General features: G+C 39.4%; 1 protein-coding gene across 1 annotated transcript in view; it reads left to right on the top strand.

The window, feature by feature from the left end:
• LOC137433192 (pappalysin-2-like) overlaps positions 1-24000 on the top strand; it is a 279514-nt gene that overhangs the window by 253624 nt on the left and 1890 nt on the right. Inside the window, exons 17-18 of the mRNA XM_078783998.1 lie at positions 20397-20567; positions 22626-24000. The exon at positions 22626-24000 is cut by the window's right edge and continues 1890 nt beyond it. Of these exons, the coding sequence (XP_078640124.1) occupies positions 20397-20510 (114 nt within the window). The 3' untranslated portion in view covers positions 20511-20567; positions 22626-24000. The remainder of the gene's footprint in view (positions 1-20396; positions 20568-22625) is intronic.

The raw sequence follows: 24000 nt of genomic DNA, 5'->3' as shown, positions 1-24000 counted from the left end.
GGCTCTCTTCATTCTCTGTGCAACATAAAGTGGTCTGGAAGTGCAATCAACGATGTCTCATACCATGATGCTCGTATGGCTTTTTCTGACATAGATGTGTCACTTGGATTGTCGAGGCAGCTCCTACTCACTTGGCTGTACATATATCCAAAATAATGTATTACCAACGTACTCATTTATACTTATTTGTGGGCATCTGAATTGAGATGATGGAATGTCTGAGCTGTTGGGGTACAACTTATCATTGAGGATGTCCTGCAGCCCATGCCGACTGATCAGATATTAAAATCATCCATTTTATTGGCACTGATTGGTATGCCAATGAAAACTGCTCAGTTGACCTTGGATTGAATGGTTTTAAACAGAAATCCACTTTTTTGTTTTCAGTCTCATGTGGAACATTTGACATCCTAAAGCACCTACCAACTCAGCTTAAACATACTTTAAATACCAATTTAGCTGATAAACACAAACACAGACACACACAAAATGGAGGGGGATACTTTGAGACCTGGTAGGTCTTTGTTCCATCTCCTGAAACCACCCACTTTTTAAATATCAGCCAACAACAGCAACCTGCATGCACACACATGCATATATGCATATATATATATATATTGTTGCGGATCTCGGGGGTCGGCGCTCCCCTTATCAAGGGGGGGTTAATCCCCTTGTCCGTGACTGACTGACCCGAGTCCTTAGAAGTTATAACGCTCCTTCCGGTCGGTATTAGCTAGGGTCATTGGTCAATGTAGTCCCAAATACCTACTTACTAACCCGACCGTAAAGCAGGGAAATAACTCCTGCTCGAACCACGGACGTGATGGTAAATGCCGAGCGGTTAGCAGTCCGCGATCCGGGCCATTAACAAATGACTAAACCCGATTCTGAGCGGTTCCTAATCGTGCCGCAGGTACTCAATTGAGGGAAAGGACGGATGCGATCGGATGGAGAGGAAACCAGAAGGTAGGAAGAACAAAGATGGGTTTATTAATTATGTACAAATAAAGAAAGAGGAAACGAAAGGATGTACAGAAAAGGAAGAGGAAGAAGCAGCACACAGGGCAGTCTTAATACAGTCTTACTCTACGACCCCAGACAAACATACGCACTCACACGGGGATTGTTGCTGGTAGGGTGGAAGGTCCGGGCAGATGGTCCAGGCGATGGGGTCCAGGCTCCAGATGAGGCTCCGGTTCCGTGGCCGAAAACCCGGCAGGCAGCTTCGCGCGTATCGTTCACCCGCGAGCGGACCTTACATATGGTGGGGGGTGGGGTGGGGAGGCTCGTGTCCTTTAGCGTATGTAACAGATGAACGGTCGTGCTAAACGCTCCCTCTCTCTCTAGTTCTCATTCAGCGCCAGCGAGTGAGTCCTCCTTTTCCAATGTGCGCTCCATATCAAAATCAGTCCCTCACAATAGGCGCGCCTCCAACAAGTCCTTGCAAGTCAACCGTCTCCGCGCAGTCCTCTACAATCAGCTGCCTCTGCACAGTCCTGTGAAAGGGCTTTGCACTCGCGCTTATATATCGTGCTTCAGGATCACTCCGCGCTTCATCAAGCCACACCCGCCAGTGATATTTCATCAGCCCTGGTTGGCTGGTGGGGGCTTACCGGCCACGCCTTTGATGACTAGTTGACAGGCCACACCTTGTTCTTGGCGTCCCGCCCCCTTTTTGCTCGGGCCGACCGCATGGTTAATGGCGGCGCTAAGGCAGCGAACGCTGCTGGCAAGGCGCGTAATAGAATTGGGAGGGACATAAGGCACCGTCTGTAGGGGCACGTAATGGTGTCGCTTGGAGAGGGAGGTCACAAAATGAACAAAAGGGCGTACTCCTTATTTGATTGATGCAACGCAGATTCAACTATTGGAAACACGGCCTTAACTAAAACACATAATAATGAAATAACTGGAATTTCTAAGGTGGCCTATGTGTTGCTTGTGGACTAACTAAGGGTGCTACCTTTAACCTTTAATGTCATGGGATATTTACAAGTAATTATTTATTTACAACAAGCGTCGGTTCTAAAACCGCAACACTATATATATATATATATATATATATATATATACATATATATATATATATATATATATATATATATACACATACATACATACATACATACATACATACATACATACATACATACATACATACATACATACATATACACACATCACATAATAACCTTTTGACATTTTACATTATCAAGCACATTTGTGTAAAGCAAAATTAGTGCTGACATCACTCACAGAAAAAACGTAAAGCTATTTAGATAGAATACCTGTGCCAGGTTTATCAATGCATTGCACCTCTTTAAAGGTGTGGAAATGTCAATGTAGTGCAGTTCATATTTAAAACCAAGTCATTCAGTGAACGTGATGCTCGCAGTAGTCCAAGATACAGTATATAAAGTTTAATAAATCGCGTACATAAAAATAAAAAAACATTTAAATATAAATACGAGTTCCCTTCGGTTGACCTTCAATCCCGCAGGAGGCCATTAGGCCTATCATCCTGCCAAATGGTTGTTTGTCTGTATTCTCTCCTTTTTAAATGCTGAACTTCAGTCTAGGAAGCAGCACGTACCATTTTAAACATCTTTGGCATGACTCATCCGGGGTTCCAACCGATGACCTCATAGATGACCCATTATGCATCAACTATAATATTTTTATAACTATATGCAGTTATTTGTTGGGGAAAAACGATCATTTGGTTTATGTTTGACTACTGTGCAGAACAGCAAGACGGGTTGGCCTGTTTAGCGTTCTCATTTGAATCAGTATTCTGTTTTTTTGCTTTACAGTTAAGGTGGGGCTGCCTTAAGGTCTTAGGGTCTTGAATTTGAGCCCCTGCCGAGCCGTTAAATAACACCAGGTGGGTTGACTCAGCCTGCCATCCTTCCAAGGTCGGAAAAATGAGTACCAGCTGACTGGTAACGGGGCTCTGCATCAGCGGCACTGCCACACTCCGAGCAATAATGCAACCAGCAGCCACAGGCTGCCCACGAAATGATGTTGCTTTGAACCATTGTCTCATGTTTAACATCCTATTTATTTGATGCATTCGTCCATTGTCTACTAATGTCCTTGTAATTCTCATTGAAGTACTCTTTTGTGTCTGCTGATGTCTTTGTCAGTGCATGGCTTTCGAGGACAAACTCCATTGTGAACCTTAGATATATATTTTTTTTTTAAGGAAAATTATTTTTCTTTTTGGAAACACCTTTTATAGTTAGATACCAATTACCCCCAAGGTGTGCACATGAAATCAGCAGAAAAGGAAATATAAAGGATACAAAAGTGTTGTAATTCATGGATAGGATGGGTTCCAATATTTTTGAATACCGTTTCAAAAATCCAGGAAATACTTCCGTCAAATATTGTTAATCTTACTATATTTCACCAAATGTCTGTCCGTCTGTTCCCAGGTACCGCAAAAACGGCTGAACCGATCGTAACGATATTTTGGGTGGGTAATCCTGGGACCCCCTGGAGTAAAATAGGCTATATTGTTTTTCCAATTTCAAATTTTTCCAATTTTCCAGTTTTTCCAAACACGATGGAATAATATTTACCGATATGAACAGTGATGTGGCTTTCATTGAAATTGTACAAATACTGTTTAGATTTTGATGATTTGCATGTGATAAATCATTTAAAATAAAAAAGCCTTCAGTTTCTGATATTTTGCCTTTTTATGTGGGCCTCCCAATTGAAGCCACGCCCATAGGGCGGGTACCGTTGTTAGTAATCATAATTTGCTTTATAGTTTTGTGGCAACTTTACAAAAGTTTGTTTTTTAAACCCGTGTCTTTTCCCCCTCTTCAAAATAAGGGAAGAACATCCGTTGATTTTGTCGACTATTAACTCTTTCTCATATCCACCGGTCGTAGATTTCTTTTTAAGTTCCTGATGTGTCTGTTATGACTCTCCTTTAGAAAGATTGTTTTTTCACCCCTCTGGCAAAGGTTCATTGCCTTTTCACGTGATGCAAATTGTGCCGAAAGGGAATCAGCAGGGGGTTTAAAACGGAGGTTTAAGCTTTTAATGCAGGCCTGTGTGTCTCCCCACCTGTGATTGTAAACCCATTAGGCCGAGTTTTTCCAAAAGAAGGAGAAGCTCGTTTGGCCATTTGGTTCACACAGGAGGGTGCACTGATCCAGAAAAAGGGCTCTTGTCCAAATGGCGCCTCGCTAACATTGATATTCAGCCGCTCAAGAGCACCCTTCTGAGGCAAACGTTTGGCGGGGCCTCGCGCACCTTCACCCTGTGGCCTTTTGCTGTGAAAAAAAGGAAAATTCAAAGCACAATCCACAATGGCGGCTAACAAAGCAAGCCATCGCTTCCCAGGCCAGGGCCTTCACCATCTTCCAGGCTGAATTGCCTTGGTACTTACTGACCCCACCCTCCCCCCCCCCCCCACAACCCCATCCCGACCCCCAAGCCCATGCCCAAAGCAACCACGCATCCCCCATCACCTCTGACTTCCTCTTCTTCACAACAATATTAACCTCACATTGAATATTTCGCTGCAGGGAGAACGCTGCATCATTGGTAGTGAGCTCTTGATGCTCGTGGTCGTAGTTGGCGAGGTATATGATAACAAACCAGTTCTTCTTGGAAAGATTTCCTTTTGGCCTCGTGTTTTGGAAGATCTCCCAGGCTTCTCGCCTGTCAGAAGATGCCTGTGGAACAGTGGTCGCCATTTGGCGTGGCATGAAAGGCAGTTTTGTCTGCAGCTGAGCTCACCGCACCAGCTAAGGTCGGTTCCCGGCTTGGAACTCACGTGGATGGGTCTTACCTGCTCACGGTGGTAAAATGGCAAGGCTCTGTCGATGTATTCATAACCAGGTGTCTCACGACTCGTATCCCTATTTAAGTCACGAAGCAGCCCGGCTTAGGAGTGTGTCCATTTGCAGCTTAACGCATTGTTTCAAAATATCATGGCTTGGCTCTGAAGCAACCAGCTCAAGTCGCCATATGCATCAACAAAAGCACATTGCACAATGACTTATTACCTGCGCCACCAAAGGTGGATGGAGGTTATGTTTTCACCCCTGTCTGTTTGTCTGTCCGTTTGTTTGTTTGTTTGTTTGTGAACAAGATATCTAAAAAGGTTGTGCACGGATTCGACCAAATTTGCCAGAGATGTAGTGTATGTCACAAGGACGAAATTATTAGATTTTGGTGAAGATCAGGATTCGTATCCGGGTACTAGAATTTTAAGTGATCCTTCACCATTGGGAGATAGAGCCAAAAATGATACATAGCAGGATATCTTAAAATAGTTGTGGACGGATCTGGACGAAACCTGGTGGACATGTTGGGGTGTCTGACAATGACGATTCGATTCGATTTTGATGAAGATCTGAATATGGATTCGCATATGAGAATTGTTTTATTTTACTAAGTGATTCTTCACCATTAGGAGATTGGGCCAAATTCGATACATAGCAGGATATCTCAAAAAGTTGTGGATGGATTTGGACGAATCTTGGTGGAGATGTTGGGTGTCTGACAAGGATGATTCCATTTGATTTTGGTGAAGATCTGAATTTGGATTCGGACATGAGAATTATTTAATTTTTAAGTGATTATTCACCATTGGGTGATGGGGCCAAAAACGATACATAGTGGGATATCTCAAAATGTTATGGATGGATTTGGGCGAAACTTGTTGGACAGGTTGTGTGTGTGACAAGGACGAATCGATTTAAATTTGGTGAACATCCGGATCTGGATTCAGCTAGTCGAATAATTTTTAAAATGATTCTTCACCATTGGGTGATAGGGCCAAAAACTATACATAGCGGGATATCTCAAAATGTTATTGATGGATTTGGACGAAACTTGTTGGACAGGTTGTGTGTGCGACAAGGACGAATCGATTTAATTTTGGTGAATATCCGGATTTGGATTCAGCTAGTAAAAAATTTTAAATGATTCTTCACCATTGGGTGATAGGGCCAAAAACTATACATAGCGGGATATCTCAAAATGTTATGGATGGATTTGGACGAAACTTGTTGGACAGGTTGTGTGTGCAACAAGGACGAATCGATTCCATTTTGGTGAAGATCCAGATCGAGCGATTATAATTTTAAAAGCGATTCTTCACCATTGAGTGATATTGCCAACCAGGCGGAGGTCTGCTCTCTACTGAGTGCAGTTGTAGTTAAACGCGTTTTGTAGCTTGAAGAAATCTTTCAACTTGGACAGAAGACATATGCTTTGCCAGGAAATCAGAACCAGTTCCCAAATTTAGCATAACAAACACTGGAATAGGGCTAGCGGCGGATTTAAAAACAATTGTCATTTAGAGCTAAGAGAGTTGTCAAAGAGTGTCATTCTCAGTCTGTAAACATATTATTGCTTTTGGCTTCCTCCGTGGCTTTGGGGAAAGTGTTTTTGAGTACTGAAAGGCTATTAATCTCCAAGGACTAGCTACATAAATATATGAGGACGTTGTTCTAGTTGCCAAGCAATATTATAGTATGTATGTTTGATGACAGACTGTTTTAAGTCTTGTGCGGTTGGCAAGCATCCGAGAACGCACGTCAAAACCAGACAGAAACCGTTCTGTATTTATGTACATTCTAAGCTTCCCTTGAGGGAGCATTTAATACTTCAACGGAGACAGGAAAAGGTGAGCGATTTTAGCGCCATCTTCATGAAATCACCTTTTCTGTTTTCAAAGGTAGTTCTGTTTTCAATGCGACATCGACGAAGTGTGAAAAGAGCTTATTCTGTCTTCCTAGTCCAAGCATAAAATAGAGACAAGAGCCAACCCATAACTAATTAGAACAGAAGATATATCCTTCGTTTTATACCCAGAAACACGTGCTCTGTAACGCATATAAAGCTTGAAGTAGTCGTCTGAGGGGAAAACCCTTAAAACGAGAAAAACAAAATGGACGCCAAATATAATACAAATCATCATAACCCTTTGCCATAATAAAGGTAGCATGGCGACAACACTCCATCACATTTTTACCATCCAGAATTGCAAAGGAAGTAAAATATAATACCTAGGATTCGTTATATTCACGGTCATTTACAAAAGGTCAAGTACATTTCACATTATTCAAGGCCATGAAATAATATTAATGGTTGTCATTATAAATCTAATAAAGACAATATTATCATGTAAGATAATTATATAATCTAACATAATTTATCGATATAACACCAGCAGTGGTATCCGGCGTTGCCCAGTGCTGTTCTAATCCAGTTGCCATTAAAAAAAAATCAAATGTTGTTTTTGTATACCGCTCCCTCCCTGTTCCATCTCCAGGCTCTGCATGACGTCATCGCTGGGTGCCAATGGGGGCCCGGCGATGACGCGCATTGAAAGGGAGTACTCAGTTTTCACTCTGTTTGTTTGTTTTCTTTCTTGTTTTCTTTCTTGTTTGTTTGTCCGGGCGATATCTCAGCCATCCTTTGAGCTAGGAAGCTGAAATGTCGGCACAATAGTGATCAAGTCCTTTGACAAAAACGGTATTTTTTTGTTTTTTGATGAATCAATTAATTGATAAGTTATTTCTTTATTTTCATTATTAATCATTTATTTATTTTCTTTCTCATCTGGGCAATATCTCAGGCACCTTTTGAGCGAGGAAGCTGATATTTGGACATGACAATGACCAAGTGATTTGGCTGTAAAGGGTATTTTTGATTTATTGATTAATTAATGAATCGATTAAATATTTAATTATTCGATGAATGACTTAATTGATTAATTATTTTTAAGTTACAGATTTCGATGAAATGGTGGGGGTTTATGTATTCTATTAGCCAATTGATTAACTTTTTTTATGATTATTATTTACTTATTTTCATTGTTGATCATTTATTTATTTTCTTTCTCATCTGTGCAATATCTCAGGCACCTTTTGAGCTAGGAAACTAATATTTGGACATGACAGTGACCAAGTGATGTGGCTTTCAAGGATATTTTTGATTTACTGATTATTCATTTAATCGATTAATTATTTATTGATTAATCAATTATTTATTTAATTTTTTTTATTAATGGCTTATTTAATGAAATTTCTAAAAGATACATCTTTGGATGAAGCACTACTGGTTTAGTTATGCTATTAGCCAATTGATTAAGAAAATATGTTGTGATAATCTTTTATTGATTTTAATTATACAATTAATCAATCAATTAGCGTACACCTCCCCCTCCCAATGCAGACTCTATGAGCTGCATTGCGGTATTGCCGGGCGCCGGAGGCGCCCCGGCAATGCCGCTCTGTAGGATATTTAATTATTTGGCATGGGGGCGGTGTACTTTGAATGTATCTTTACTTGTTTGTTTGTTTGTCCGGGCAATATCTCATTCTTTGAGCTAGGAAGCTGAAATTTGGGCACAATACTTACAATTTGGGCACGTGCTTTGACAAAAACGGTATATTATATTTTTTTGATTAATCAATTAATTGCTTAATTGCTTAATTATTGTCTATTTATTAAGTACTTATTTCTTTTCTCTAATCTAAGCATTATCTCAGGCACCTTTTGAGCTAGGAACCTGATATTTTGACACAACAGTGACCAAGTGATTTGGCTATAAAGGGTATTTTTGATTTATTGGTTTATCAATTAATCGATTAATCATTTATCAATTAATCGATTAATTATTTCTTGATTAATCAATAGATTTTTTTTTCGATAAATGACTTATTTAATTAATTTTCAAAAAGTTACAGCTTCGGATGAAGCACTTGTGGTTTAGGTATGCCATTAGCCAATTTCGATGAAGAAAATATTTTCTGACGATTATTTCTTGATTTTAATTGTGCAATTAATCAATCAATTATTGTACACCTCTCCCTCCCAATACAGTCTCTATGAGCTGCACAGTGGTATTGCCGGGCGCCAGAGTCGGGAATTAAATAGTGCCTTTTGTCTCCCTCTCTGTCACTTTCTTTCTATTCTTCCTTCCAAAACGTATTTCAGGCCGTTGCCTCTCACTATATGTCAAATACATGATCTATGTCTTTTACTTTATATCTTTAACAGGGTCCTCTCTTTCTCCAACATCTCCAACACATCATTATTTTTCCGTCACTCAGTCCAGCTGATATTCTCCATGCTGTGCCATACCCACATCTCAAAAACTATTGTCGACAGTCAACACCCTCCAACCCCTACTATAACCACAACACTCCACATCAAAGTCTCAACTAATCTCTTCTTTCGTTTTCTCCATTGGCCTTATCATCAGCATCTTTATTTTGGCATTCGCTTGTTTCCCCATACTGATTCTTGTTTTGATCTCCTTGTTACATCTTTCGTCCAATGATCGAAATCTGCCAATATAATTAACTGGCTAACTTGTTACACTTCCATACCATTCACTGTGGCATTATTTTTACCTCCAGTGGATCACAAAATCCTTATAAGTTTTGTTTTCTTCACAATGATTTTTATTCATTACCCTTCAACTACCATGTTCAATCTATATCCTATCCTTTGTAACTCATCCTCCAAACCACTCAACCAAATTTCATTTTTAGGAACTTTACCGTCTGATCCTTTTACCTCTGACATCACTCTGTCCTCAATTTCCCAACAGATGTCATGGTGATATGGATGTGTAATTTACACATCCTGTTAAAAATACATGCAGCCCAGTTTATTTTTATTTAGTGATGCTCATTCTCAAGATCCACCTTTGTTTTTTTATTTCAAACAAATAATTATTTGCATTTTACAAATTTGCTTTTGTTTATGCAAAAAAAAATTTTTTTATACTAGCATTTTTTTTTAATACAAGATCGAGGCTCATGTAAGAACTAATATTAATCACAACAAACATAAACGGACACATAAAACATATAATGAATGGACAAAAAAGAAATGGACACTGCTAAGACTTCCAGGAAAGAGGTTGGTATTTCAAAAAAGTGGTCTGGGTCCTCTCTTTCTTAACGGGGGTAGAAAAGATCAAGGTTTTGGATGGGGGAAGGTAGGAGATGGTGGTGAACAGCTGTTTTAAAGACCTGGAGGGAGGAGTGGGATTGAAGAGAGTGAGGGAGTTTGTTCCAGAGGCGGGAGAAAAGAGGAATGAAGGAGTGAAGGTGAGCAGAAAGCGTTTGAGGTAAAGGAGGGGTGGAGTGGGAACAAACACTAGAAACAGATTTGACCAGATGCCACCAGGATTTGAAGAGGGAGACAGGTTTGAGAGTTCAGTCTTGAGAGTAGAGAGATGTTGTTTCTTGGTTCTTCTGAGGGTAGACACACATTTGTTCCGAGCTTTGTGAAAGGAATGGAAATTGCCTTCCGTTGGATTTGCCTTCCAGGAGGACAAGGCAAGTTGTTTCAGGGCAACTGCCTCACAACAAGATTCGGTGTACCATGGACGCGAGGAAGTGTGTACCAACTGAAGACGAGATGCGATAAATCTGTGCATGAGAGAGAGCAATTTACTATGGAAGAATTCCCAGGATGAGTTGATGTCAGAGGCAGTAGAGATGGGAGACCAGTCCAGATGATTGATGGCTGTTTGAAGACCATGCCAGTTGACCTGAGTGAAATGCCAGACTCGTTGACGCTGAGGAGGCTCTCTGAGAATGGCCAGAGAGATATCCACTTTAACATGCACATGATCAGAAGAACCGATTGGAGCAGAAGAAGAGCAGCAGACATTTGCAGGGAAGTTTGTCATAACCAAGTCAAGAAGAGAAGATGCTCCGTTGACTGAGACCCGGGTCGGGAAATTGACAGATTGAGTCAGTCCTAGTTGTTCACAGAAGTCCTTTGCTGAAGTGCCATGGCTGGTGTGAGAGGTACCCACACCCAGCCAGCTGGCATGATGACAGTTGAAATCACCACATATGAGGAAGAGAGAGTAGGCATGAGTGGATAGAAGTTGGTCCATGTTGTGAGACAGCGAGATGTAAACTGAGTCATCACTGTTTGGTGGACGGTACAATACACATATGAAAAAAGGTGGGAGCGGAGGGGAAGCCGTAGCCAGCGGTACTCCTGGGGGTGGGGTGGAGAGAGGGCAGTGCAGGGAGAGTGAGGAAGAGAGTTTTTGATAAAGATAGCAACCCCACCACCAGGACGAGGCTCAAGTCTATCATACCGGAGGAGGGAGTAACCAGGGAGAGATATTAAGGAATCAGAGACATCTTGAAGGAGGAAAGTTTCTGTTAAGCAGATCAAGTCTGGTTTGTCAGAAGCAACCTGGATGGGGAGATCAGTCAGGTTTGAGTGAAGGCTCCGGATGTTTGAGGTCCATTCCATTGAGGAAGAGGAAGGGGGGGGGGGGCATCGGATACAGAACAGGGGATGGGTAGGGTTAGATGAGGAAGAGGAGGAGGAGGTAGGGAGAGCTGTTGATTGTGTGTCGGATATTTCAGAAGAGCTAGGAGAAAAGGAAGGATGAGGAGGACAAAAGGTTTGATAGTGATTTGATGAGGCACAGTGAGGTGTTGTTTAAGGGGGGGGCAGAGTGAGGAAAAATGTTGGAGGACATGGAGGTATGAGTTGGAAGGGGGAGGAAGTGGGGAGGAGGCCGCTTTGAGGAGGAGAGGTGAGAGGGGAGAATTGGAGAAAAATGGAGCGTGGGATGATTTGAAGGGGAGGAGCGAGTTTTGAACGGGAGGGGTGAGGGGGAAATTTAGGAGGGGAGGGGTGAGGGGGGAGTTTGGGAGGGAGGGGTGAGGGTAGAGATTTGAAGGGGAGGAGTGAGGGGGGAGTTTAGGAGGGGAGGGCTGAGGGGGGAGTTCAGGAGGGGAGGGGCAAGGGGGGGCGATTTGAATTGGAGGTGTGAGGGGGGAGTTTGGGACGGGAGGGGTGAGTTGGGATTTTAGAAAGTGTTGGATGGAAAACGAACATTTATTGCAAAATGAATTTCTTGTGATTTTCAAGTCAGAGATTCATTTGAAAACGTTGAAGGAGGGGTGGAATGCATGTGGAAAGGAAGAACTGTCAGAGATTGAATTTTTATTTGAAATGGAGAGATTTGATGAGCAAATCAAAGACCGCCTATTAAAGAAGAAGAAGAAAAGTGTGCTATAATATACAACAGAATACAACACAGCAGGGGAAAGTTTAAACATTTTAAAATGAAACCGTGAAAACTATCGAGGAAATTTCCTCAATGAGGACATGAAGGATTCCTAAGGGAGATGAAGGATTCAAGAACAGGTTCAGAAGTAGGAACAGAAGAATAGGGGATTGACAGACAGGTGAGCAGAGAAGAAGGAACAGGGAGGTGTATAAGCAATTGTGTTAGCCTTTTTTAACTTTTTAAATTCTTTGTTAATATATATATTTTTGAAGGTTAGGTGAAAGTGGATCTGAGAAGAAGGAGAAAGGTTGAAGGAATATGGTGAAAACTAGAATTGGAAAGATATTGGCTGGAGAGGATTGAGATATGAAGGTGGGAGAGAAAAACGGGTGGGGCCAAACACGTTGTCACGATCGGGGGAGGGGATTCCACAAAGAGAGAAGGAAAATATTCTTAAGATTTTTTTTTTTTGAATTAAGACTAAACAAAGGGTAAGATGTTTGGGGTAAGTATGGGGTGAAAAGAAAGACAAAGAAAAAAGCAATACAGTAAGAGAACGAAAGTAAATCGATAACAAACGACAAACGAGGAGACAGGGAAGGCTCTAGAGACCAGGCCTGAAAACGCGACATGAACAAAACGACTATTACACACAGGTATGCACGATTTCAACCGAGATCTTATGAGAAACACACAGTAGACACATACACAGTAAAATAAACAGTACAGTTTTGACAAAAACACAAACAGGAAAATACTTTACTTTGATGACGTGGAGAGCTTGGAAGAACACTACCTCGCCGGCAGAACCGGAAGCGGAGACTGATTTCATTTTTGCCGTGCCCTTTTGTAACACCTTCCAATCCAAAATGACTGTGCTGCTGTCTGGCCCCAGAGATTCTTTAAAAATTATTTTCTTCCAACTCTTCCAAGCTTCCTTCAATATTCATTACATCCATTCATTCACATCTGCCACCTTTGGCCAAAATTGAGTGGCAATGCCCAAAACGATCTACTGCATAGCACAATATCTCAAAAGGTTTTTTCCTTAACACTCATATCTATATACATATACATCGGTGCAGTGTCTGTCTTGTCACTGAACTACTCCCTCAAACTTTTGTGAAGTCGTACCAAACTTCTGGTATGCACCTATCTCTCCCGTGTGTATGTCTTAGGAGATGGTGTGTGTATGTTTAAAATATATATATAAATAAATAAAAAAATTCAACTTAAATCTTCAACTTCTATTTTTAATAAAATGTAGTATCACGTATATTACAAATACATTTGTGGAAAATAATTGTTTGTATAATGATTGGTGTAAACCATGACAGTACAGCAACTCAGGTGCAGTCGTCCATCTACATGTCTACATATGTGGGCAGTGTCTGTGTTGTCACTGAACTACTCCCTCAAACTTTTGTTTCCGTGGTTGTGAAGTGTTTTGAATTACGTGGGGGTGAGGTGTTTTGAATTACATGGTGGTGAGGTGTTTTGAATTACATGGTGGTGAGGTGCTTTGAATTACGTGGTGGTGAGGTGTTTTGAATTACATGGTGGTGAGGTGTTTTGAATTACGTGGTGGTGAGGTGTTTTGAATTACGTGGTGGTGAGGTGTTTTGAATTACGTGGTGGTGAGGTGTTTTGAATTACGTGGTGGTGAGGTGTTTTGAATTATGTGGTGGTGAGGTGTTTTGAATTACGTGGTGGTGAGGTGTTTTGAATTACGTGGTGGTGAGGTGTTTTTAATTACGTTGCGGTGAAGTGTTTTTAGTTTCGTGGTGGTGGGGTGTTTTTAATTTCGTGGTGGTGAGGTGTTTTTAATTTCATGTTGGTGAGGTGTTTTTAATTTCATGTTGGTGAGGTGTTTTTAATTTCATGTTGGTGAGGTGTTTTTAATTTTGTGGTGGTGATGTGTTTTTAGTTTTGTGGTGGTGGGGTGTTTTTAATTTCGTGGTGGTGAGGTGTTTTTAATTTCATGTTGGTGAGGTGTTTTTAATTTCATGTTGGTGAGGTGTTTTTAATTTTGTGGTGGTGAGGTGTTTTTAGTTTTGTGGTGGTGGGGTGTTTTTAATTTTGTGGTTGTGAGGTGTTTTTAATTTCATGTTGGTGAGGTGTTTTTAATTTCATGTTGTTGAGGTGTTTTTAATTTCGTGGTGGCGAGGTGTTTTTAGTTTCGTGGTGGTGGGGTGTTTTTAATTTCGTGGTGGTGATTTGTTTTTAATTGTGTGTTGGTGAGGTGTTTTTAATTTTGTGTTGATGAGGTGTTTTTAATTTCATGTTGGTGAGGTGTTTTTCATTAAGTGGTGGTGAGTTGTTTTTAATTATGTGGTGGTGAGTTGTTTTGAATTATGTGGTGGTGAGGTGTTTTTCTTTATGTGGTGGTTCACGAGGTGTTTTTAATTATGTGGTGGTGGTGTTTTTAATTTTGTGTTGGTGAGGTGTTTTTAATTTCGCGTTGGTGAGGTGTTTTGAATTACGTGTTGGTGAGGTGTAATCGTCCCAAACATCCAGTCTGCACCTACCCCTCCCGTATGTTTGTGCTGAGGGGTTCTTTTTATAATTGTTTTTTTATTTTTTCAACCTAAATCTTCAACCTAAATTGCCTATAAAAATGTAAAATCACAAACACTACAAATAAATTTGTGCAAAACAATTGTTTGTATTATGATTTGTGTAAATCATGACAAAACAGCAACTCAGGTACAGTCATTATCCTCAGGTAAAACAAGCCCGTTTCTCTGTAACGACGCGTGGTGAGGCGAGCCAAGCTCGTATAGATATATATATATATATATATATATAAAAAACCTTTACTAAAACCTGCAAACCATCCAGCTCCGCTGGTAACCATTCTTCATTGCGTGCAGCATTTGAATACCGTTATTATTTCACCATTACTTTGGGTCACAAGGTGAGGGATACATCCTTTCCAATGGAGCAAACAACTGCCATTTTTTAAAACAGGGCCATGACCTAAAATAATGCCTTCCTTACCATCTTTGTCTCACTTCCTTTCAAACTCAACCTTCATCCTCAAAGCATATTTCTGTTTCCTTTTTAACATCAACCTCATACTCGATTTTATTTTCTGGTTTTATTCTGATTTAAGCTTTTTTAATAAATGTTTTATTCCATCCATTACAGCTTCCTTATTTTTGATTTTTGAGGATTCGTAGAATGAGGGGCTGAAATGATAAGATGGTTTAAAGCTTGATACCTAGAAACATATAGTCAGGTTCACTATGTTTTTTCGTTCAAAATTTTGGTAGATTAGCAAAACTATACATTTTTGGAATATTCAGAGCATGAGGAATCCAAAACTTAATGTTTACATTTGCGTAGACACCTTTGCGAAAATGATCCTCAGGCCAGTGATGAAGATCTGTAAAAGCATATTCCTGAACGGTGTAGACCTCGTAGATCCTGTGTATAGGACTTATAGTTCAATCTGATACTACCTATAACTTCCTATAACAACCTATAACTTCAAAGGACTTGCAATATCATGTATTATGTAATAGTTATATCACAAATATAAAGACAATGGTTTTCAATTACCTTTGTTTGTTGCTTTTCTATAATCCTGAGCACTATTTTGAGGCCTTTATTGGATTCCTTGACCCAGAAAACATAGGATTAGCATATTTAATCAAGTCTCTAGGTTGACTAGAAGCCGAGATCGCGCAAAATATGTATTTTATGGCGGCCATTTTCAAAATCCAAAATGGCGGCCATGCAGGTGTCTGTGCAAATGCCAACATTGATTTTCAGATTCTCCATGCTCTGAAGATTCCAAAAATGTACAGGTTTGCTAATCCCAAAATTTTGAAAAATTATATTTGTTAACATATTGAACCTGACTATCTTCATCACTGTCCTGAGTGTCATTTTCGCAAAGGTGTCTACGCAAATGTAAACATTACTTTTTGGATTCCTCATGCTCTGAATATTCCAAAAATGTATAGTTTTGCTAATCCCAAAATTTTGAAAGAAATTATATTTGTTAACATAGTGAACCTGACTATCTTCATCACTGTCCTGAGTGTCATTTTCGCAAAGGTGTCTACGCAAAGGTAAACATTAATTTTTGGATTCCTCATGCTCTGAATATTCCAAAAATGTATAGTTTTGCTAATCTACCGAAATTTTGAACGAAATTATATTTGTTAACATAGTGAACCTGACTAATAAGGCTGCCGAGGTGGTTTCAGTCTCTAGGTTGAGCTGGATGTTATCTGTTGTCATTATTTGGCGGACATTAAAGATTTCAGTGTCATTATTTGGCGGAGAGTAGGAGGGATATCACTGGCACCCGTTGAATCCATACCAAACCTTCTGCCAATCTTGCCAATTTTGCACATACTCCTCTGCCCCCAATACTTGTAGGTTCCTTTCTAATTCCAGTTGTAAAGCATCTACTGTTCCTGCTACCACTATCGTTGCAGGGAAACCATTCAATGCATTAACTACTAGCTGAGACAAAGATCCCAGTTCTCCTACCGTAGTAACTCTCCTCTTCTTCACTGGCATGGTGTGGTTCTTGGTCCATTCTGCACCATTTATTATCCGAAGCACCTCCATCAGATGCCCTCGTAATTGTCTCCTTTCTCATGTATAACCTTCAACAGCACCTTATAGCGTAGTTTAGCTAGGCCCAGGATCAATCTAGTCAGTCTACACTAAACCCTCTCTCTGGCAGCTATGTCCTTCCTCAGATGCGGTGACAAAAACGTGACACGATATTCTACATTGGGTCTCACTATATTTCCGTACAGAGTTAACACAACCTCTTTTGATTTATAATTTATCCCCCAATGAATGCAACCTTAAACCCTATTAGCTTTACCTCTAGCTGCCTGGCACTCTGCTGTCTGCTTAGCCCTCCTGCCTTTCTCCCTCATTTCTAGACTCCCACTGCCCTTACCCGTTACCCCATTCATAGAAAATTCCGACTGGTCTGTGCAGATGGAATTAATACATTTGCATGCATTCGTTTATTAGTTTACCCTCTTTGTGTTACTCGGCCCATAAGGCCTCAATCTGCCTGTATCCTAAGCTGTAATGTGTGATGTAACTCTTGTTGAGCACGATGGTTTTTGGTTTTTGGGATGGTTTTTGGTTTTTAGGATGGTTTTGGTTTTTAGGATGGTTTTTGGTTTTTGGGATGGTTTTTGGATTTTGGCATGGTTTTTGGTTTTTAGGATGGGTTTTTGGTTTTTGGGATGGGTTTTTGGTTTTTGGGATGGTTTTTAGTTTTTGGGATGGTTTTTGGATTTTGGGATCGTTTTTGGTTTTTGGGATGGTTTTTGGATTTTGGGGGTTTTTTTGGTTTTTGGGATGGTTTTTGGTTTTTAGGATGGGTTTTTGGTTTTTGGGATGGGTTTTTGGTTTTTGGGATGGTTTTTGGTTTTTAGGATGGGTTTTTGGTTTTTGGGATGGGTTTTTGGTTTTTGGGATGGTTTTTGGTTTTTAGGATGGTTTTTGGTTTTTGGGATCGTTTTTGGTTTTTGGGATGGTTTTTGGATTTTGGGGGTTTTTTTGGTTTTTGGGATGGTTTTTGTGATTGTTTTTGGTGTTTGGGATGGTTTTTGGTTTTTAGGATGGTTTTTAGTTTTTGGGATGGTTTTTGGATTTTGGCATGGTTTGTGGATTTTGGCATGGTTTTTGGTTTCTGGGATGGTTTTTGGTTTTTGGGATGGTTTTTGGATTTTGGCATGGTTTTTGGTTTTTAGGATGGTTTTTGGTTTTTTGGATGGTTTTTGGTTTTTGGGATGGTTTTTGGTGTTTGGGATGGTTTTTGGTTTTTGGGATGGTTTTTGGATTTTGGGATGGTTTTTGGTTTTTGGGATGGTTTTTTGGATGGTTTTTGGTGTTTGGGATGGTTTTTGGTTTTTAGGATGGTTTTTGGATTTTGGGATGGTTTTTGGTTTTTGGGATGTTTTTGGATTTTGGCATGGTTTTTGGTTTCTGGGATGGTTTTTGGTTTTTGGGATGGTTTTTGGATTTTGGCATGGTTTTTGGTTTTTAGGATGGTTTTTGGTTTTTGGGATGGTTTTTGGTTTTTGGGATGGTTTTTGGTGTTTGGGATGGTTTTTGGTTTTTGGGATGGTTTTTGGATTTTGGGATGGTTTTTGGTTTTTGGGATGGTTTTTGGATTTTGGCATGGTTTTTGGTTTTTAGGATGGTTTTTGGGATGGTTTTTGGGATGGTTTTTGGTGTTTGGGATGGTTTTTGGTTTTTGGGATGGTTTTTGGATTTTGGGATGGTTTTTGGTTTTTGGGATGGTTTTTTGGATGGTTTTTGGTGTTTGGGATGGTTTTTGGTTTTTGGGATGGTTTTTGGATTTTGGGATGGTTTTTGGTTTTTGGGATGGTTTTTTGGATGGTTTTTGGTGTTTGGGATGGTTTTTGGTTTTTAGGATGGTTTTTGGATTTTGGGATGGTTTTTGGTTTTTGGGATGGTTTTTGGATTTTGGCATGGTTTTTGGTTTCTGTGATGGTTTTTGGTTTTTGGGATGGTTTTTGGATTTTGGCATGGTTTTTGGTTTTTAGGATGGTTTTTGGTTTTTGGGATGGTTTTTGGTTTTTGGGATGGTTTTTGGTGTTTGGGATGGTTTTTGGTTTTTGGGATGGTTTTTGGTTTTTGGGATGGTTTTTGGTTTTTGGGATGGTTTTTGGATTTTGGCATGGTTTTTGGTTTCTGGGATGGTTTTCGGTTTTTGAGGTGGTTTTTGGATTTTGGCATGGTTTTTGGTTTTTAGGATTGTTTTTGGTTTTAGGATGGTTTTTGGTTTTTGGGATGGTTTTTGGATTTTGGGATGGTTTTTGGTTTTTGGGATGGTTTTTGGGATGGTTTTTGGTGTTTGGGATGGTTTTTGATTTTTGGGATGGTTTTTGGTTTTTGGGATGGTTTTTGTTTTTTTGGATGGTTTTTGGATTTTGGGATGGTTTTTGGTTTTTGGGATGGTTTTTCCCAAATTGCTACATTGGCACAGAGATGTAAAATAATTGAATGAGGCCTCTCACCTTCTGCACAGCTGCTCCAGCAAATGTGTTTATCCATAAAACCAGTGGAGCATGCTTGCACACAACAACGACCTACGTACATACCTAATAAATATAAGCTTTATAATATTTGATGATGTGGATTGTGAGAGAACTTTATATATTTGATAAGGTGTATTGTGCTTGCATTCTGCAAACAGCTATACAACCCAAGTAAATAAGGAATTAGTGATGAGAATGAGCTCTTTATTTCAAGGTTTATAGCTGGAGTATTTTTCATGTAAATACAGCAAAAATATAACATAAGAGGTGGAAGGGACGTTAGTGTTGCCTAGCAACTAGTTTGAGTATAAGCTCCATTGTCTTGGGCCACGTGTCCCACAGTGATCAGACTGATGCTGCGCCGGCCAACTTTTATTTACAGATATGATAGTTTACGCAAATTTTCCAATGGTTTTGTGATTTTTCCTGGGATATTGGCTTGGAGTTAAATGTTTGTGAAATTTCACTTTTCTACCTCACTAGAAAGTACTAAACATTTATATCAATGAGTGAGTCAGTAAAATGTATCTGTATATGTATATGTATATGTATATGTATGTGTATGTATATATATATATATATATATATATATATATATATATATATATATATATATATATATATATATTTACCATTATCATTCATAATTCGACAAGTACAACACTTGATCCGATCAGTATGAATTTTTTTTTTCCTCTGCAACTGTTAGTCTGATGGACAAGAAATTTTCACGATAGGAGCGGATACTTCTTTAGAAATTTTTTATGATCATTATGATGTCATAGGTCACGTGGTACATGCGTCATCTTGGAAAACACGAAAAAAAATTCACCTCTATATCTCCGAAACTGCTCCATGGAAAAAAATTGAAACATGACTCATTGTAAAGAACTCCGTATGGGAAATAATTGCTGTTAACGATGACGTCATTGGTGCCTTAATTATGATTTGACAGGGACAATGCTTAGTCTGAACAGTTTGAAATTGAGCATGATCTACGCAACATTTATATTGGAGGATATAAACTTATGATGTCATCGCTCATGTGGTCTGGCATCCATATTGGATGACATGTTGACTGTGCAAGGTAAGTATTCTATGAATACTATCTAGTTAACTATGTACCGTGAAAAATTGTTCTCAGTAAAGTACAAGGTTAAAAAAAAGAATGTTTGATCTCAATGCAATGCAGTTGTCGGCGTCGTTAAATAAGGCTTCTCGTTTTTTATTTCATCCCATGTTTCATGGTTAGATGGAGGTTCTTAAGGGTTGTGACTAGGCCTCCTCCTCTCCCCACTCTCAACCAGGTAATCCCATTCCCAACCACATGTAGCACAGACAAAGAGTGCGCCTGTCTGGATCCGGCCGCTAAGGAAAATTCCAAGAAGCGGCGGGCCTGGCCAGGAGGATGGGGAAAATGAAGAAGTTGTTGGGAGAGGGCGGGTGTGGAGGGAAGTTCAGTTTTTCTGCTGCTGGCAGTAAGTTTCATGCCTTGTCCACAATGTCACAACACGATTAATTGCTATATTACAATCACAAAATCATATTAGTATAACAACTTGGGAAAAACATGACACTGTCAAGAATAATAATAGATCATTATCAATAACATTTGATAATTTAATATTTGATAATAGATTGTTGTCTTTTTTAATGTGATATTACATGATTAAAAATAAAATAAGAGGATAACTATCAATTAATAAAAGACAACTATAGATTGTTAGAAACAGCATTACATGATCGATAATATATTCTAAATTAGTTATTGCCAGGTCAACGATGTTATTCTTTGCACCGTATGTAATTTGAGTTTTCTTCCCATTGTTATTTGTATTTTATGAAATTTGATTCTTTTTTTTCATTGATATTTTTGTTTTTTATGTAATTTTACTCTACTCTACCTTGATTCTTATTACATTTCTTTTTTCTTTTTCTTTTTCTTTTTCACTTGATCAACTGATTCCCCCTTGGTCAGTACTTTGAGATTTCTTTGTACTGTATTTGAAAAGTGCTATATAAATAAAAACGTTTTTTAAAAATTATTATTATTATTATTATTACTATTGATAAGGCTGGTCCAATAGCTATAAGTGGAGATGTGTAGACACACATTATAATGATGTAGAAATTACAGCTGTTAAAAATATATAATTGGCTTGTACCTGATCTTTGCACAATTAATTGACTGACACACACACACACACACACACACACACACACACACACACACACACACACACACACACACACACACACACACACACACACACCAGTTTACAGGAGTTTTTGAATTGTATCAAATATGGCGCTCAATTATACAAGTTCACTGCAGACTCCAAGTAGATTGTATGCAAAGTTCGAATTTTTTGAATGAAATATGCAACTTTTTAAAGTTGTGATATTTTTTACCTCCTCGGACGCCCTACAGAATAAGCAGCACAGAGCTTGTCACGAATGACCTAATTTTGGAAGTTCGCCCCTCGTCCTATTTCCAGCCCCTGTTTTATTTAAATTCCTTTTCTCTATACCCTTACTCATATACTCTCTTTACCTTCTCCCTTCTTCACCACCTTCATTCTTAACCACGCCAAACCTTACCTTTACCCTCTCCTGTTCCCAAATCTTCCATTAATTTTCTTAATTAATGTTTTATCTGTCGACTACTTCCTCCGCCACCCGCTGCACATTGTTGGCATACATAGTAGTATGTGTATGATTCTGAGTTTCCTTGAAAGCTATCATCACATCAATGACTGAACTCAGCAATTCAAGGTTATAAAAGATGGATATAAGCTTATTCATGATCCGTAGAAGGTAAACACATTTGGTAAACAAATAAACAAAGGTAAACAAATAAGCTAATTTGCCAGATATTTAAACAAAAGAAATTAGGACTTCTGCAAACAGTTATTTTTAATAGCAAATGTAAGAGCACATAAATGTATATGTTTTCATGGTAAACTAAGCTCAAAGGATATCTGGTGGGGGACGGGGAGAATGAATCCATGTTTTTGGCCTTTAGGGGAACTTGGCTAAAATGATGGTTGATCAGGAAGTCCATAGCCTGACAAAGAAGTGTAAGAATTACAATGAAGGTGGTTGATATTCAAAAAGTCAAAAGTTATGACTAATGATATTGTAGAGAATTAAGTTCTTATGACACTATTTGTTGACATTATTTTCATCATTTCATGGCCTCAGCAATGACCCTTCCTATTTTGCACAGGAGATGGATGATACTATCATCTCCTGGCTAAAGTCTACTTTAGCTGACTTTTAGTGATTCCAGAAGGTAGAATAACAAGGCAAGCAGCAACTTCATAACCATGACATCCATGTTGAAGGGAAACCATGCTTACTATTCATTCCTGGATGGAACAGAAAAGTACTCTTTGGAGAAGATGTTTAAATATGTATTGCTCTGTAAACAAATAAAAATTTATTTGATTATTTATTTATGCAGCATTGCACAAATTGTTGCCGAACATCCATGATACATATCTAACACTCTTCTTGTCTTCTCCCACCTGCAGCTTTTTGTATTCTTCCAAATAATACAAGGACCTGTTGAAAACTTACAACACACTATCATCTGGTCAAATCATTGAGGCGAGCCATTCTGAACAGCCTGTTTATTACGGAAAGTCTTTGTTTCACCTCTCTCCCCCTCTCCCTACCATTCCCCTACAACATTTAAATAATGCTGCTGGACTAATGGCCAAAACACTCCACGAGTGCAAATCCCGTGCTGCTCGTGTCTCCGTACATTCCCGACTATGCATCGCTTCTCTTCTGCCATACCAGGTCGTGCTGTTTGACTACCAGTCTGACGAGGGAGTACTTCCACGTTCACTTTACCAATCTCATCCGGAAAGTATTGTAAAGCACAGGCTGAAACTGCATTGTGCGATGAAAGGCCTACCCTTACTATGTCACCTTGCTTTTGTACTAGTTTTAGAGCATTGTGGGTAACTTGTTGTGTGTTATCGTCAACGTACTAAGTTTTACGAAATCCCGACGGGCATCATATATGACATGTAGCCATACCCTATATTGATATAATTAAGACTACTCGTTTCTTTTTGGTGAGAACCGTTTGGTGACTTTATTTTATTACTCAAAACACTATTACAATGTATCCAATTGTACCTAAAGCCGAGCGAGCACCTATATCATACAATTGCATCGGCTCAGGAATCATCGATCACACACGTGATGAATCACACATGCGATCAGCATGTGATGAATCACACATGTGATGAATCTCGTTCGGCGCGTTTCATCGCATCGGGCGATGAGTTACATTGGAATTTTTGAGTTTGGAATATATTTAGATGTAACGTATAAATAATTCCGATGGCATACCCAAAGCAACGCAGCAATACTGTTTTCGAAAATGTATCCGACTCTTGGAAGATTTGTGCGCTTTGTTCCAGTTTGATTATCATTAACAAACGCTAGTTGGATTTGAATGATAATTTTTCCAGTAAAACATACTTATCCCATTAGAAAGCTAGTGGTTTTAGCTAACGGAGTTTCTAGTGTTCTGTGTCGTACAAAATGGATGCTCTTTGAATCCTGTTACAGGCATCTTTCTCTGAGCATGAGTCATAGTGGAAAACCTCGTAGCTTTAAGCGTTCATATTGTTATCCATATGCGGTAATGCTTAAAGCTTCACGTTGCTAGGAGCATAGATGCTGGAATGAGGTCAGCAGGTGATTTTCTGGTGGATGTTTGCATTTACGTTGTGATGATCAGTCCCTACCGAAAGATCGCTTTTTTCCCCATCTACACTAACCTCAACAGTACCGCTTCTCTCAGCCACACCTGTCTTTCGTAGCTTGCACGAGACAGGTGTCAAGTTGCATCGACGGGTGCAGTTTGAAACCGGTTCATTCCCTACTTGG

This window comes from Myxine glutinosa, chromosome 8 (genome assembly GCF_964187855.1).
Source record: "Myxine glutinosa chromosome 8, kmMyxGlut1.1, whole genome shotgun sequence".
Lineage (NCBI taxonomy): Eukaryota > Metazoa > Chordata > Myxini > Myxiniformes > Myxinidae > Myxine > Myxine glutinosa.
The sequence above is the reverse complement of the archived record's forward strand: the minus strand, read 5'-3'. Positions and strand labels throughout refer to the sequence as shown.